The sequence below is a fragment of the Populus trichocarpa genome, chromosome 11 (assembly GCF_000002775.5).
Source record: "Populus trichocarpa isolate Nisqually-1 chromosome 11, P.trichocarpa_v4.1, whole genome shotgun sequence".
NCBI lineage: Eukaryota > Viridiplantae > Streptophyta > Magnoliopsida > Malpighiales > Salicaceae > Populus > Populus trichocarpa.
This window is the reverse complement of record NC_037295.2, coordinates 5,929,278-5,947,252: the sequence shown is the minus strand read 5'-3', so window position 1 is coordinate 5,947,252 and position 17,975 is coordinate 5,929,278. Positions and strand designations below refer to the sequence as shown.

The following is a 17,975-nucleotide window of genomic DNA, read 5'->3' as shown; positions in this document are numbered from 1 at the left end:
CGGCATAATTTGAACTTTGAAAAAAAAAACCCAGCAACACCAGCATCCAAAAATTCCAGATTAGTTGTTCGTAATTACAGTAAAACAATATGAAAAACAAAAACAGAAAGGTGGTGCTCACCAGTTATGACTGGATCTTCCATCTCTAAAAGTGACGGCCACATGTTCAAAGAATTCTTTGCTAGCATCTGTAAAGAATAAAAGATATAAACGTGTGGCAAAAATCAGATTGTCCCAACATTGACCACAATATGAACTTTCAATTTTCATTCCTATTTAAAAGGTCAGTACAAATGTACATTCAAATACATTAGATGCATACTTCTTTTCCAACAGGTGCTTCTGTCCTAACATCAAATTTCTACATATTCTAAACCGAATTTGCAATATTGGGATATGGATGAACTGGGACTACTTAATCTGTTCCATAAACAAGGCGTCCCATGCACATTGTCCTTTACAGAATCCATTCCTCCATCTATTGAAATATTAAATCATCTTTATTAGTCAGATACAATTTTCAATACACGGTTTTACTATTCAGTGCAAGGCAACTAAAGCTTTTGAAACTTGGCAATGCTTGGAAAAATTTGTCCTCTAAAAAAGTGGTAACATAACCAAATCAAATTTACAAGTAAACCATATAAAATATCTTGACATTTCCCAATATAATTTACAGCAACTTATCAAGCAAGACCTCAAACAACATAAAAATAAGAGAAAAACTGTAAACAAGAATCATGGAAATAAAATAGAAAACTCTCAGGAGAGTGGGAAAATTGGTGCTGTAACTAGTAGCAGAACTTAACAACACAATACACCCAATTAAGCCAGGTACCAATATAATAGTACCCAGATTAATTCTTACATTAAATAACAGTAGAAGGGAAGGATCAGGGTGGCTTACATGCATTAACGAGACTCTGTTTCCAATGACAGCAGTTTCACCGACAACCACACCCGTCCCATGATCCAATAATATGCCCTCTCCAATTCTGGAAGCTGCCCAGTGAATGAAAAAGGTCAAATATTGGGCTTACAAGCAGTCAGAAACAATATCTTTATTATTTGATATGAATAAAAAGGCGCAAAACATCTTCCAAGAATAAATTCCTCAAGAAGTATGATTTATCAACAATTGCTTTTGCAGCAATGGAACATTAATATACTGCCTGAATATGCTAACATGCTTTCTAGATAATTTCAAACAAAAGTATATCTCTCTCTTAAGTAAAATTTCCCACCCTGATTTTTCCAGAATTAAGTAACAAGGTATTATAGAATACAATGACATGGAACATGTAATAAATAAATATATAAACATACCTGGATGTATGTCAATGCCAAAAACCTGGACAGAGTAATTATGAAATTATGAGAAGAAAAAAAGAAAACATCAACCCATAAGAAAAATGGAAAGAAAAGAATAGTACAGATTATCTTCCAACTACCTCGCTGATTCGACTTTGCAATGCCAAGGCCAGTACTGTCCGTCCTTGGTTCCACAAAACATGTGCTACTCTATAGGATTGCAGGGAATGGTATCCCTGTAAAAGAAACATGACATGCCACATGATGCTTATATTGCCTATTTCAATTCAAACACTTTACTTTCACATCAGTGCATAAGCTAGGACTGAAGAGAGACGCAGAGGTCAAAGATCTCTAATGGAACAAATGTTATAACTTACAAGTAAAACTTACAAGCACACGAGAATGAACACATGGATAAACAGTAAACTTTACTTTTTTGACTCTTTCTGCTACGGGTGAAGAGAGACGTCAAGGGGTTTTGTTCGGGTTTTTTTTCCACTGCAAGTCTACTAGATGGATGCAGAGATTTGGGTTATTTACTTATTGATCAGCTAGAGAAGAGAGTCAAGAGACAGATGCAGAGATGCAGGGGGCAAGAGGCAGAGAAGATGAAAATTAAAGGGGAAAGGAAGAAGGCTGGTCTGGTGTGGGCGGCGGCTGCAGAAGTAAATTGTAATGTCATTTAGGTTTAGGTTTACACTTTACTATACCATTTAGTATTTATACTAGGTCGTTTCTGCCTTTCTGGCTTTATTTTTATGGGTAGCCGGTTCGGTTCACCGGTTTTGGTGGTAAAACCGGAATCGAACCGAACCGGAAAGATTTTTGGGTTTTAGTAATCGGTTTTTCATCTCGGTTCGGTTTTCTCGGTTAATTTCCATCGGTTTTTTTGGTTATTCGGTTTTTTTAAACACCCCTAGTTGTATTGTTGTTAAGATCCATCATTTCTCTCCCCCTCTCAAAACCTGAAAATATATAACATTGAAAAATATCTAAAAAACATCTAAAAAATATCTAGAAAACTTTCTAAAGCTACTCAAGGTAGTAGTTCTATTTTGTAATAATTTCCACTAGCAATTCTAGTTAAAAAGTATGATGGAATATTAAACTGAGCTACATTTGTAGCTCGGCCAAACAGAGTAACTAGAGCTCGGTTGGGTTGAAAACTTATTATTCATGAAAGTAATGAATAGTACCATGTAGAAATAGTACTATTCATAAATAGTAAACCTAACTAAACTAGAATAGCTCGGTTAGACCAATCCAATGGAAGAGAGAGGAGAGGGGGGAAAGAGGGTGAGAAAGGAGAAAGAGTGAGCTCGGTTGGGCCAAGCTATTTTCTGTAATATCATTTGCCCCCTAAAGTCTTGTAAACATACATGGAGAAATACTTACAGTGTAAAAGTTTATCTATATGGTCATATTTGCACAAAAATGTTACTTGTGTAGGCATCATACCTTTGAGTGTTTGTCTATTTTTTGAATCCATGAGAGATTTTTGTCAATATTTCATTAAGAAAGATCTATGACTTTTTAGAGATAATTGGCCGCGAGATTGACCTGGAGAAAGTTGGTCATAGGGACCTAGAGATGGTGGTCACTAGGACCTGGAGACAAGTGGTCATAGAGACCTAGAGAAAATTAATCACAAGGACCTAGACGGTGGTTATGGGACCTGGAGATAAGTGGTCACAAAAACCTAAAGATATTGGTCATTAGGACCTGAAGATAGTGGTTACGGGGACCTAGAGATAGTGGTCATTATGACCCGGAAAAAATTGATATACTATTTCATTGAAAAACTTAAAAGATGGAAATTCAAATATTTGGAGAAAATTAATGAATTATTTGATCTTAGGCAGCGCGATAAAGTGCACCAATGCTTCAACTGCTTTTCTTTTGTCATAAACTAGTAGAGGTGACCTCTAACTATCAATCATTCTATCTCTTTTTTTAGTGTGTAGCACTCATCAATGTCTTACCTTTTATCATGGTGAAAGAGACAACTTATTGAGACTCCTTGTGTTTGAACCATTTTTTATTGGAGATGAGTATTATAAAAAGTTCTTTCCTTTTATGGTGGCCAACGCCTCAAAACATGTCATTATAAGAGGTATGGTCATGAGCTCGGGGAATGTCAGACCATCATAAATATTCCCTTTGGTGTTTTTTTTTTTTTTATGCTCTTATTAGAGATTAATAACATGGTAGATATTCTTGGAAATGTAGGTGACCTTATTTGGTCACTCTAGCTTTTCCCATCTTGATGTATTTCTCCATTACATGTTTCACACCGAGGAGATTTTTATCAAGAAAGGTGTATAATTTTTTCTAGATGGAATATTTATAGACTCCATTGATCAAGGTTTTGGTGGTCATAAGTTCAATCATATTATCCATACTTAGCATTTTCTAGTTTAATCTTTAGATATATGCCCTCATGCTTTTATCATCTTGTTGTGTGACTACGAAGTGGTACCTTTTTTTTTTTCAAGGATTTTTATGCTAAAATGAAAGATTATTTTGGAGTTGAGATCATGAAAGTGGAGAATAGAGTCAAGCTTTAGACTATGATACTATGCACTTGTATATCCATGAAGTTTTGTGGGAAGAACTTTGCACATAAGATCAGTGTCTTGTGTGTCAAGTTTTAGGATACTTCTTACATTTTGTATGTTCTCCCGAGGGTCTTTAAGTCCCTCATAGTCACCTACACCAGCTTGAGTAGAGACACAGTCTTTGAAGTGTTGAGTGTGTAACATTTTGTGATAAAATAGAGAATTTTCCATTTGATGGGCACTATGTTTTAGCTCACAGACTCGTGGAGTCATGAAGGTTGTCTCTTACCTAGGTTTTTTTCTAATGTATAAGTGAGGCCATAGAGATAAATGGTGACTGGACTATTTGAAGTGTTTCATGTAAGAATGAGGTATGTAGCTCCTTTTAAGTGTAGCAGTGTGAGTGTTACTCATTTATATGTCATTCTTCATTGTTTTTTCAAGGAACTGAAGTTGTCTATGCATATTTAATACATGTACAAGAGCTTGTTGTTAAGTAGAAAAAAGAGTGCTAAAATGTAGTAGCATCTCTGTAGCAACATCGTTGAGTAATTGAACCTTGTTGTAGATTTATTAGAGCTATAGAAGAGTTGGAGTCCCGGTAAGGAGATCAACCAGTCCTCCCTATATTTGACCCTCGTCAACCATGAAAAGTTTTTGGGAAAAAGTGAAAAGGAATGATTTGACTTTTTGTTCAGTTTTCCACAAACAACATTATTTATGAAATCATGGAAAAACTTCACAAAAATAATGGACTTTCCCTGCCTAATAAGTTTTGGGCTTGTGTTCTACTTGTAAAATAAGTACCTAGTGAAACAAAGAACATTTTGATACTTAAGTCAATATTTGAGGGTCTTTTATTTTTTTGAAGCGATGAACATGTATAAATTCAAGAAGATGAAAATGATGTTTTTTTTTTTTTGTAGAGGAGAGATTTGTGTGTTCTCTATTTCATTGAATGTGCTCTTTATGTAATGGAGATGTGTTATATTATTGTTAAGATCTATTCTCTCTCTTTCTCTCTCTCTCTCTCTCACTCAACCTGAGAATATATAACCTTAGAAAATATTTAGAAAAATATTTGGAGCTGCTCAAGGTGGTAATTCTATTTTTTTGGTAACTTTCACTAGTAACTTTTGCTGAAAAGTATGATGGAATAGTAAGCCGAGTTACATTTATAGCTAGGCCAAACCAAGCCCAACCAGAGCTCGGTTGGGTTGAAAAAGTAATATTCATGAACAATAATGAATAATACCATGTAGAAATGATATTATTCTAGAATACTAAATTGAGGTGATCCAAAAGAGCTCAATTAGATCGAGCTTATGAGTGAGAGAGAGAGAGAGAGAGAGAGAGAGAGAGCTTGATCTTTTTTTAATTTTCTTTTGTTATGTTATCAAGAATTTTTAGTGATAAGTTTATCAATGTGTTATTTTTATTGATATTGATTAATAATTATTTATTTGAAGAAAAAACACTTTGACATGATGGCGTTAAAATATGAGACCAATTCAAAAAATTATCTAACTTTGATGGCATGATTGGAATTGTTGTTGCTACCGACGCTGGAGAAGAAAGAAATTGAAATGGTGGCAATTATCAATCTACTAGAGTTGTTGCCACTGTTGTCGATGAGTAGAGGTCAAAGTTGCAGGGGTTGTTGCTGGTCTTGGAGGAAGAAAAAGAATCTTGCAGAGAAGAGGGAGAGAAGCCTGTGGTGGCTACTCCTGTTGTTGGCATGGAAATGGGGTAATAAGGGTGCTAGGCCACCGATGATCACATTATTAGTGAGGTGGTGGTGGTTAAAGAAACCAAAGTTATGGCTGTGAAGAAGAAAAAAAAATGATAATGATAGAAAAGGAGTAAAACTGAGGGTGAAGGTTGGTTTTTTTTCCAACTGTGGCCTCTGATTTCCCCTCCCTCAGACCATGGAATCCACCCCTACTTATAAAGGTGGAAAAAGGATATTTTTTCAATAATGGTGTTTAAGTAGGTGGAAAAAAGATATTTTTTCTATAATGGTGTCTAATCTTGGCCCTTGATTCAACCCAAAAGGATCTCAACCATTGGCTTAAAGTTGCTATTATGGCCTGGAAAAGTTACTGCAGAAAGGACTGGTCGGGCTGACCATTTTTAGGTGGTGCCAATACTACCATGGCATCAATTGACCAGAAAAGATCACATTGGAGTGTAGTCAGATGTCAGGCCATCGTTTACGTGTAAGTTTTGTCAAATTTGGTGAAGAGATGAATCGTTAAATGTCTTGTGGAAAGAGGCCACTCGAGTAGCTTTTTCTAGCAAAATGAAGAAGAAGATGAACATTCACTAGACAATGCATCATCTGGTCTTCTTTTTTAATATATAATATCAAAACGGCGTCATTTTAGGGATTTAGGGTTTTGGTAAAAGTTCAATTTGATCTTCCATATTTTAATTTCTTTCAATTGTACCCCTAATTAACCCTAAATTTCCAATTTTATACAATTATGCCTTTGTCAAACTTCATTATCAGCCCTGGATTTCAATGCCTTTTTTATTTTGATCATTGATTTTAGATTTATGCAATTTGACCCTCAAATGAGCATTAAACTTTCGATTCTCTTCAATTTCACCCCTGATTTCATTCAATTTTATCCCTAGAGTTCGGCGCCTTTTTCAAAATGATCATTGGCTGCAAATTTTTTCAATTTAGCCCTTAATTGTGATTTTACCCCTTATTTGAATCAATTGACTTTGAAAAAAATTAAAATTGGTCTTTTAAAATACTAATCTTCTTAAGTAAGCCCAAATTAGGCTCTCAACCTAATAATATTAATTTTACATAATTAAAGTATAACTAAGTCCTTGCACCTAATTAAATCCTTCAATTGAACCCAATTAATTCTTAAATATAATTATACTTTAATTTGGCCCATGATTAAATCAAATTGACCTATTAAAAATCTAATTATGTCCCTAGATTTAATTTTTATTCTGATTCGTCTAATAATCATATAATTTGACATTGAGTTTATATTGTTTCTCTAGTTTTGGGTAAAACGGGGGTACATTGAGTTTATATTGTTTCTCTAGTTTTGGGTAAAACAGGGGTACAATTAGGCTTCCAATTCCATCTAAAATTACAGCTTGATTTTTTTCAACATGTAAAATCCTCTCGGCTTGCTTTTGCCAAAATGCTAGTCTTTATTTTATTTATTTATTTTTTGGAAAGAAAAAAAGATGAATATGGGGAATAACTCAGAAATAAGTTATGACAATGTCTATCAAATAAGTTAGATGAGATATTTGTGGTTATTTATAATGAAAATACTTGGTAAAATAATTAACTTATGGTAGGTTAATAAAAATTGGGTAATTAACGGAAACAATTCGAAACTCGACTCTTAGTTAATTATTATTTTGAATCATAATAAAATAAAAGTGAGGATTAGGTTTTGTTATTAGCCGAAGCCCCAAATCACTATCTTAGAAATTTTTACCTCTAATAAATGTATTTAGTTTAGAAGAAGTATAAGCATGTATGCATTATACGTATTTTCATTATAAAAATCAATCAACATTTTATGGTGGTTTTCTTTTTTCTTTCACATAACAAGATTGCTAAGATGTTTCCATAACATCTCTACACATATTTAAAGACTTTCCTTCTTATATATTCATCTCAAGTTTCACTACACTTCTTTTTTATACTTTATTAACTTAAGTAAGAGAAAAATGTAATTAAAAGGTTTGAAATTTTTTTTTGTTGCATTTAACAAATTGTAGTGTTTTGGAAAAGAAATCGTATTATATTTAAATTTGTCTTTGTGTGAAGAGAGCTTTTTTTTTTTTTTTAGATAGTGCTATTATATATTACAATCTTAAGTTTTTTCTAAGCTCTTACTTTTCTATGTTGTTTACTATTTGTACTGATACAATTAATTAATTATCTTAGATACATCAAAATAAAACAAAAACTTCAGTTGAAAAAATTTAGAGCCACTTAGAATTAAAATAGTTTTCCTAAAAACCTAATATTCCAAGAAATTTGCAACCAAACACATGGTTAAAAATATGCATGCACATCCTAAATGGTATAGCTCAACTGGTCAGGTTTTAAGTTTGTTCCCTAAAAATCACTAGTTCGAGTCCCATAAATTTCAGGGTTACTAGAGGCCTACATGATCGTTAGTTTCAGGATCCATAAAATTAGTTAAAGTACGCACAAACTGACCCGGATATCCACATTAATAATAATAAAAAAAAAAAAGCATGCACGTACATGTGCATCTGGAATTATTACCAACTGTTCCGCTATGGTTGATGATATTGCCATTTTCTTGGAGGCTATTGCTAAATATTAACAATACTCTAAAAATACATGGAAGATTCATTATACAAAATTATATTGTGAATTCTCTTACAAAACATTGTAGACTCACTATTTATAATGTTTTTTTATTTCAAATTTTTTTTTTAATTTTACCCTTTCTAGACTTAATTAAGAATCATTTTAAGTTAAATTGTCAAGGGAAAACAAAATCAAAAGATAAAAAACCAAAATAAAAATGGATAGTGGTTAGAAAGTTTGTGAAAAAGTTAACATTAGTCGTTATACTTTCTCAGTGTTATATTTTTTATCCCTATATATTTTTTAAATTCTCTTTCAGTATAAAATTTTATTTTTCTTGTTTTCATTTCATATGCTAGAGAGAGGAAAGAGAGAGAGAGTCACTAGATTTTGATATAATAAAATATATATATATATATGATTGACACTATTTGTGACCATGAAAAATATCAAGCATAGTATTAATAAATTTCATTTGATCAAAGAAATTTGATGATGATTGTTTTGAGTCTCAATGTTGCCTAAAAAAATAAATATAGATCAAGAAAGAAAATTCTTACCCAACTTTATTTGATATTTTGAGCCATTTTTTGTTCTTTTGGGATAATATATGAGATTTTTTTTTTCATGTTCTAGGAATGTTTATTATGTGTTTTTAAGCGAATGGGTTGAACTATGGGTTATTAGAGGAAATAATTTTATGGGCTAATTTTTTATTTTTAGACTGGTAAATAACATGTCGTTTACCTAACTTTTTTTTTTTGGAAAAAGTAGCGGACAACAGGTTATTCATTCCTTATAAATTAAAAAGAAATAAACAAGCTCAAACACACAAGATGGGTTTTTAAAAGCCCGAGTGTGCTGAGCTTGCTCTTTTTATTTTTCTTTAATTTCTCTTTTTTATTATTATTTTTTTAAAAAAATTATTGTTATATATTTAGCAAAAAAAACAAATAACTTTCTTATTAAACCCAATGAAATTCATAACTCGAGTTACATATTTGACGGGTTGAATTGTAAAGCCCATGTCAATCAATAGATTATTGTTTCCATATTTTTTTTAAAAAAAGGTGTCATATGTAATTTTTTAAAAACATTTGATTTATTTTGAATTGGGTTTTATTATATGTTTTATGTTTGTTTCTATATGATTAATTTGTTCTGATTTGCTTTTTACAAGATTATTACGATCTCATAACCTAGATTGCAACGGAGTGTGAGCATGTGATTCTCACATATATTTTACTATATGTGAACACTGATTTTTTTATTTATAGTTATATTTTTTTCTCGGTGTTAAAAAATATATTTACAACACTTGCATGCTCATTCTTTTACATTAGAAACAAATTATTCGATCCGAGTTGAATAGACATATTAAAACTATTTTTTATATTTATTCATACAAATAATTCTTAATTTATCTAAATAAATTTATGTATAAATTTTTCAATTTATGCTTAGGATTTTTTTTGTTAAAAAAACACGACGGAGAAACCAATATATTTATTTTATCTGTTTTACTAAAAAACACATTGAAACTGCAATGAAACAGGGGTAAAATAGCTATGTAGCAAAGTAAAATAACTATATAGCGACTAACCGCGGTGATTGGTAAATTTCTACCAACCGTTTTTTTAACTGGTAAAATTTTACATGGCCCATCAACCGTTGAAAATCGGTTGGAAAGTAAGAACGTTACCAACCGATCTTGCTACAGATATTGAGTAATTTTTTTTTTTTTTTTTTACAAATTGGTGATGGACCCACATATCACTTTCTTCTCCTTTTACTTTTCTGGGAATAAAGAGGTGGCTTGCAGATGGGTCTCAGACTCTCAGAGTGAGGCTGCTTTTGCTTTAGCTCTCCATATCTTTGATGACGATGACATGTCGCTTACCATATGCATTTCCAACCCACCTTTTGAAATGTCTATCTTTCGAAGATTCAGTGCTGCTCTGATCGAAGTGTCTGTGCAAAAAGCTATTAGCACTGGATTATCTTCATTTTCTTTGAGAACGACCACGTCATGGATCTCTCTATCTCTTTTGACTCTGGGCTAAAGATACTTCTCCTGTTTTGTTTCGCGTTTTAAAAGTATTTTAAAAAAAATTATATTTTTTATTTTTTTCTTCACTTTAAAATAATATTTTTTGATGTTTTTAGATCATTTTGATGCGCTGATGTAAAAAATAAAAAAAATATTATTTTCATACATTTCCGAGTGAAAAACACCTTAAAAAACAACCGCAACCACACTCCCAAACACGCTCGATCAAAACTGGCCGCTCATAATTTTTTTTCTTTTCTTTTATAAAAAAACAATCTCGATCCAATAATTTAAACGGCTAAGTAAGATCTTAATTATATTATTTTTCAATATATCCTCTCAAATAAAAACACTTTGATCTTGAAACTTGCACAGATTCACGTTACCTTATATTTAATTTTTATCAAATAAATGAGAATGATGAGATTCGAACTCGTGACCGTTCGATTATCAAAACTCTGATACCATGTCAAAGAACCATTTCAACCCAATAACTTTTTATCAAATAAATAAAAATAATGAGATTCGAACTCGTAACTGTTTAGTCATTTAAATTTTGAAATCATACCAAAGAATAATCTTAATTTAATAATTTAAATTATTAAATTGAGAGATTTTTAAAGTTTTTATGGACATCTCTGAAGTTCATGAATCCTTGTATTGTTCTGATAATTCTCACATATTATTCCTAAAATATGTTAGGGCGGTATCTCGTGATCACATTGGATTCTTTGATCCTACAAGCACTAAAAAACAAAGAAAATTGTACCAACCGCGCGCGCGCCTGCGATATCTTACTTTGTCTGCATCTTCTCCATCTTGCGACATTGTCACTTTAGCCTTGGAAGCATCCCTGCGGATGCTTTTTTCTTACCTAAAATAAATTAAGAATCGTTTTTAATCTTGAAGTTATATGGAATCATTTTAGCTCTAGCTAGGAACTCTAAATCACCTTTTCTTATCTAACCCCATGCAAACTCAAATTTGCCATCTTTCCTCCGAAGCGTTCATAGTGATTGAAACAATCTAGGGATTGAAAGCTTGAACTACTCCGCTCAGGCGCTCTGGATACTTCATCAAGAAAATATCGGCAGTTCAATATTATGACTGTGATCGGAAAAATCAATGGTATTTTGGCTTCTATCAAGTGGGCGTTGACTGAAAAGTGCAATAAAAGTGTTTGCCACAGTGTGGTTGCGGTTGCTTTTCAAATAACTTTTCGTGTCAAAATGCATGTCAATGATGATTTTTTATTTTTTTAAAAATCATTTTTGATATTAGCACATCAAAACGATCCAAAACATACAAAATATATTAAATTTTAGTAAAAAATTGAATTTTTAAAAAACACGGTGCAAACAGCATTTCCAAACGGTTTAAAATCAATAATTTCCAACGTGTTAACTAAGCAATTTTATCACCGCATTCCCAAACGGTTTAAAATCGATAATTTCCAACTTGTTAACTAAGCAATTTTATTATGCACCATCCGCCCATAAGCTGGTCCCTCCTTCATCTGCTTATTCTAGGCTGGTGGGCAGCCTAACCACGTAACTTGAAAAAGGGACGTGCATGGGGCATCCCTTTTGTTTTTTCCTTTGCAAAAAACAAAAAGGAAAATCCAATATCAAAAGAAGCAAAAGAAAAATATAAAACAATTAAAGATCGAATAAAGGGGACTAAGAAATATATATATATATATATATATATATATATATATATATATATATATTTCTTAGTCCCCTTTATTCGATCTTTAACCAACAAGACCTGAACAAAGAGATCAAAAACTTATGGTTTATTAAGGATTGATGATTGTAACCCTCCAAGAACAGGCAATCGATTAGTGTTCAACTCAACAAGATCAACATCTTCAACCAAAAAGAAATAATAATAATAATAATAAATCTCTCCCACCATTGCCTTTCCTTTACCTTAACCCCATATCCCTTTTTTTCCCTTCCTTTTCTCTTTAAAAACTTTATTTTTTCTTTAAATTCTTGTCTATACATGACAAAAATTAAAAAAAAAAACAAAAACTAAAAATAATGGTGTTTTTATGGCACATCACCTCACAAAACACTATTTACTTTAATAGTGTTTCTTTTTTCTTTTGAATTTTTTTCCATTCAAAATTTATGTTTTTTCCTCTAATTTTTTCCTTTAATATTTGGTTTATTAGAGATTGAATTTCATGATTTATTATAGTTTGTTTTCTATATAATTAGCTCGGTCTCATAACCAGTGTCATGAGTTAACCCGATTGACTCAAGTTTTTTTTGTCTTTTTTTAATTGGTATTTTTTTTAATTTTATTCTTCAATATTGAGTTTATTAGAAATTAGGTTTCATAATTTATTTTGGGTTTCTTTCTATGAAGTTATCTCAGTCTCATGACTCAGATCGCAGGTTTGGCAGGTTAACCCAATTAACTTGATTTGTTTTGTCTTTTTTAATTGAAATTTTTTTAATTTCATCCTTCAACATTTGGTTGATTATGAATTTGACTCTATGATTTGTTTCAGTTTGTTTTCTATAAGGTTATCCCGATTTAATGACCTGAGTCACGTGTTTTGTAGGTTAACCTATGTTAACTCAGGTCAGTTTATCATGTACTATTTGTAGATTGATTTTTTTAATTTCATCATTCAACAATGGGTTTATTGAAAATTAAGCTTTATAATTTATTTTGATTTGCTTTCTATGAGATTATCATAGTCTCATGACCTAGGTCGTAGTTTTGACAGGTTAACCCGAGTTGAATCGAATTATTTTTTTGTTTACTTTCTATGAATTTATCCTGGTCTCATAACTCGAGTTACGAGTTTAACAAGTTAACTCATGTATTTATTTTCTATTTTTAATTACATTCTTCAACATTGAGTTGATTAAGAATTGAGCTTTATAATTTGTTTTAATTTGCTTTATTTGGGGTTATCATAGTTTCATGATTCGAGTCATGAATTTAACAGGTTAACCTAGATCGATCTAATATATTACATGTTGTTACCTATTTTTTTCCTCATAAAAAATCAAGAAAAATAAAATCCAAAAATAAAAGAGGATACACTTGGAGAAAGCCTAGAAGAATGTCTAAATTGGTGGTGAATGACCAAAATGATAAGTGAAAAAGTTAAAGGACCACAATTTACAAGATTAACAAATTTAATTAGCTACCCAATTCTGATTGACAAAAGATCCATTTGGTGAAAATATTTTTATTTGAGGTAAAAAAATTACAAATTTGAATGAGTAAGAACTCAAGAAGGATTTTGGAAGGCTTAATTAATTTTATTGAGGACTTACTTACAAGAAAAATTATTTTTTTGGAGTCAATTTAGATGTTAATTGAAAGAAATCGAAGTTTAGAAACTGAAATTGAAATTTAAAAAGTTTAATTAGTCAAATTGGAGGCTTAATTGTAAAAAAATTAAAGTTTGATAGTCAATTAGAAGTTTGATTGAAGAAATTCAAAACTAAGAACCAAATCATAAAAAAAAAAAAAACAAGAGACTTTAAGATGCTAATACCTCCCTAGCCATATCTAGTCCATTATACTTAGAATTTCTAATAAAACTAGCATACTTAGAAGACTTTGATCTCGACATTTTACCATGTGCACCCACGACACGACATTGCCAATTAAATATACATTTTTTTTAAAAGAATATTTTCTTAAATTTTTTTGAGTCATTATATTTTTATTGATTATTCAGATTATTTTTGAACTTGTTAAATTAATTAAAAAATTAATTAAGTTGTATTTAAAAATAATTTTTTAATAGAAAAACATTATCAATACTTAGAATATATTTTTTTCATGTTCAGAAAAATTAATTCAACACGTGTAAAAGAATTAGTAATAAAACATAAAAAAAAGCTAGAATTCTTGAGAGAGATAGCAACAAGCAAGAAGGTCTGTCCAAATTCGCTTAAATTCCAACCCCATTTCACTTCATAGCGCGTGAACATCACTTGATTTTTCAATCATCAAAACGCTATGATCGCCAAAGTTTCGTGTGGCCTCATTGTCATAGTTATCCTCAGCGCGTGAGGTAACACTTCAACCAGAGTCGGTGCTTCAACTCAACACGGGATGTATGTCTTTGAGCAAACCCAAGACTTGCTGCATGGTGGGTCTCTTCTCAGGCAGCTCAGCCGTACAAAGGTATCCAACTCGCAGACACTCGACCATCTCGCTCACTGAGTCGCCACCGAGTCTCAGTCTCGAGTCAAGCGCATCACCACCACGCCCCTCTCTCACCAGCCGCCTAACCCACTCCACATTCCCTTCACTCCCTTGCTTACCCGTCATTAACTCTATCAACACAACACCAAAACAATACACGTCAAGCTCAAACCCACAATCTTGTTTTTCCAAACCGACACTCTTGTTACTTGAGCCGACATTTCTAAGTCCAAAATCGGCAACTCGAGGTTCGAGAGAATCGGAGAGGAGGATGTTGGACGCGACGAGTTGGCCATGAGTAGATCCCGCATGGTGGAGATAGGCAACTCCACGAGCCACTCCGACGGCGATTTGGTGGCGCGTGAGCCAGTTAGTTTTTTCTTCGGGGGAAGCAACGTGGAACCTATGGACGTTTTGATTCTCCCACGTGTCAGTGCTCCAGTCCTCTACGTTGGTTTTGAGTGTGGGAAGCTCGTGGAGCCAACGGTGGAGATCCCCGTTGAACATGAACTCGTACAGTACGAGCTTCTCTTTACCTGGTATTAAAATTACGAATCGAAAAGTTAATAAATAAATAAATAAAGTACAAAGATTTTGTCAAGTAAAAGAAAAAAACATTAGACACAAGAAAATGGAAACGACTGAAGTGTGTTTCCATTGGACGAAGAATGATCTTAGTAGGAATCCTAACATTATTCAAACTGCAAATTATTAATTAATGTATTTGAATAATGATTAGAGTAAATATTAAACGTACAAATCGATATATGTAGAAATAAACCATTGGTTTGAAACTTTGTATTTTCAGATTATTTTAATATTTTATATTAAAAATAAATTTTTAAAAATAAAAAATATTATTTTAATATAATTCCAAATATAAAAAACTTAAAAAAAAAACAATTTTTAAAGTAAACTAGAACACAATCTCAGCAGCAGGAAAGGGCTCCCCAATGGTCATAATCATTCCATCCTTGACAGAGATAGAGATAATGGTATGCCTGGAGCCGTTTTTTTTTTAAATGCAAAAATAAATAATATATTTTTTTATTTTGATATTACCATGTTAAAATTATTATTTAAAAAAAAATTCAAAAAACACGCTGAAACAAGTAACAACCAAACATTCGTAAGCCTCTGTTTGGGTAGATGGGCTAAAATTCGATTTTTTTATTTTAATTTTTTTCTATGTTTTTAGATTTGAAGTGACCGGGGCCTACAATAGAAACGACACAGTACGACACCAAAAACTCAGAACCCTAGAACTTAATGACAACCCGTGAGAACAATAAATAGCCACTGCTAAATCAAAGATAAAAAAACATTAAAAAAAGAAGAAGAGCAGTTACTACCTGCAATGCAGTACCCACATAGCGGCAGGAGGTTGGGGTGTTTAAGTCTGGAAATATCTTCAAAAAGAGCCACAGCATCATCATGATCAAGGTCTCTTGCATTCTCCAAAACCTTGATTGCCACGTGGAGATCTCCAGGTAGGACAGCTCTGTAGAGGGGTCCACACCTGCCCTCTGCTAGGAGAGAGTCTGTGCCAAAGTGGGAGGTGGAAACAATCAAGTCCTTAAAAGTCAAATTCATCAATGGCTTAGATGGCATGATCACTGGTGCTGATGTTGGCTCTTTAATGTCTGCCACCCATGATGAACCTGACTCGGTTTCAAAGCTGAACGGCCCTGATTTTTCCATCTTGAAAGTGAGGTGGACAGGTTTAGAGATTGCCCATTTGTTTCTCGTTGCAATCTTTCGTCTTCTGTGCATGCAAAAGACGCAAATGGCAATTGAAACGACAACAAGTGATGATGTTGCTGAGACACAAATAACCAGGGTTTTGGTTTTTGATTTGGGCTTGGTCTTTTTGGCGTGTAAGTAAATTGGTGGGTATTTTTTTATGGTTTTCTTGTGAAGTTGGGTTTGATTTAAACGTGGCTTCTTGATGGGATTAGTTGGGATTTTTGAGGTATTGAAAATCAAACTACCACCATGACTAAAAGCAGATTTTCCAAATTTCCTGTACTTGTCTAAGCCAACGAGTCCAGAGAAGTTGTTTAGTGAAACATTCAGGAACATGAGGCCATCTAGAGGAGGGAAATCAGAAGGGAATTTACCACTCATGTTGTTATTCGAGACATCTAGATACTTCAATGATTGGAGACCTGAAATGACTCTTATGTTGCCTAAAATTTTGCAGCTTGAAATGTTAAGCGACTCTAGCTTGGTCAAGTTAGGAAACCCAGAAGGCAAAGAACCTATATCATTATGAGAGATATCAAGAACCTCTAAATTTGCAAAACCAGAGAGTTTAACCAAGTTGGTGAACCTGTTGGTTGAGAGATTGAGAACTTTAATCATTGACGAAGATGAACTATTAATTCCAAACCCAATGCTCCCTCCAAGCCTATTCTTGGACAGATTGACATCACTCAAGCTCTTTATAGACCAAAACCAAGCTGGCACCTGACCTCGAAGAGAATTGCTGGAGAGATCGATTATGTGCAGTTGAGACATGTTCTTGAGATAATGCCAAGAAATGCTGCCAGTCAAGTTTCTCGAAGGAAGCCTTATTTCTGTTACAGAAGGATGAGAACAGTTTGAAGTCGAGCCAGCATGTTGAAACCAAGAAAGATTGAAGCCAGAGACAGAGCCAAAAGCCTTTGAGACCAGTTCTTGGTCTGTACTGTTGCATGTAGATTCTACAAACACAAACAGCGAAACAACAAGCAAAAACCTGCAAAACACTTCCATTTTCTCGCTTCAAAGTATCAAGCACCAACCCCTATCACTCCTATTTCCCATACATGGAGAGGGCAGAAAAGATCTGGAGAGAATGATAAGTAAAGAAAGAAGGCTATGCTAAGGCCCTTCCTTCTGTCTTGGTTTTTACTGATTTTGTTAATGGAGTAAGAGAAAAGGTAGAGAGTTTTCTTTGTTAGTGAAGTAGGAAGTAATGGCGTTAAAAGTTGGTAACGGGACAGTTAACAGCGTGTTGAAACTTGAGAAGAAGAATGGGTTTATTGTTTTTTACTTTAAAAAATATATTTTTAAATATATGAAAATAGATTGGATTTTATCCATAAAAAAACAATGAATTTTTTTTTTTATTAATGTGGTTGTTCGGACCAGTTTATGTTTTGAAATTAACAACAATGTAAATCTTCAGTGATCCAGAGATGATTCAACTCGAATAAATTCAAAACCTATTAAGATAATCTACCTCTTCACTTAAAATTATTAAAGTGTTTTTTGACTAGAAAAAAATCTAAAAATTACCCGAATAGTGCTGCGGTGATTGCTGAAGAAATGTAATTTTACAGTCATACTGAGATTTACGAGGTTGAAAGTTTTGATCTTTGACTGTTTTTTTCCTTTGTTTCTCTGCTATTATTTGTTCTTACCTCAGACATCAGCTGGGATAGCTATAAAAAAAGAAGAAGAAAGAAAGTAGATTTGTGGTAGGCAGCAAGGTTGTGGTATGGTTGACTCTTCTCTCTAACTTCTTCAGCACCATAAATGTCCTTCACCT

At 32.7% G+C, this 17,975-nt stretch overlaps 2 protein-coding genes across 3 annotated transcripts; both read right to left on the bottom strand.

The window, feature by feature from the left end:
• Nucleotides 1–427: 427 nt before the first annotated feature.
• Nucleotides 428–1,599, bottom strand: LOC7472297 (serine acetyltransferase 2). 2 transcript variants are annotated; one of them, XM_024611480.2, is made up of 4 exons: nt 1,452–1,597; nt 1,327–1,351; nt 908–1,002; nt 428–478 (listed from the first exon to the last, which is right to left on the bottom strand). In XM_024611480.2, the coding sequence occupies exons 1-4, from the start codon at nt 1,572–1,574 to the stop codon at nt 458–460; spliced, it is 264 nt and encodes an 87-aa protein (XP_024467248.1). In that variant the 5' UTR covers nt 1,575–1,597; the 3' UTR covers nt 428–457. The 2 variants fall into 2 exon arrangements, with proteins under 2 accessions (XP_024467248.1, XP_052301467.1); XM_052445507.1 differs by lacking the exon at nt 428–478 and having other exon boundaries at nt 485–1,002; nt 1,452–1,599.
• A 12,444-nt stretch (nt 1,600–14,043) lies between these two features.
• On the bottom strand, nt 14,044–17,427 carry LOC7472298 (calmodulin-binding receptor kinase CaMRLK). Its single transcript, XM_002317375.4, has 2 exons — nt 15,793–17,427; nt 14,044–14,976 (listed from the first exon to the last, which is right to left on the bottom strand). Exons 1-2 carry the CDS (start codon nt 17,195–17,197, stop codon nt 14,333–14,335), a joined length of 2,049 nt encoding a protein of 682 aa, XP_002317411.3. The 5' UTR covers nt 17,198–17,427; the 3' UTR covers nt 14,044–14,332.
• Between the last annotated feature and the right edge of the window lie 548 nt (nt 17,428–17,975).

What these genes read in the sequence shown, in the direction of transcription:
- LOC7472298 (XM_002317375.4), bottom strand. Translation starts at nt 17,197, where the DNA reads ATGGAAGTGTTTTGCAGGTTTTTGCTTGTTGTTTCGCTGTTTGTGTTT. An exon ending in ATGTGGGTACTGCATTGCAG is followed by an intron (nt 14,977 to 15,792) that starts GTAGTAACTGCT and finishes TTTTAATACCAG; the next exon opens with GTAAAGAGAAGCTCGTACTG.
- LOC7472297 (XM_052445507.1), bottom strand. Translation starts at nt 1,574, where the DNA reads ATGTGGCATGTCATGTTTCTTTTACAGGGATACCATTCCCTGCAATCC. An exon ending in TGCAAAGTCGAATCAGCGAG is followed by an intron (nt 1,352 to 1,451) that starts GTAGTTGGAAGA and finishes TACTCTGTCCAG; the next exon opens with GTTTTTGGCATTGACATACA. An exon ending in TGGCATTGACATACATCCAG is followed by an intron (nt 1,003 to 1,326) that starts GTATGTTTATAT and finishes TTCACTGGGCAG; the next exon opens with CTTCCAGAATTGGAGAGGGC.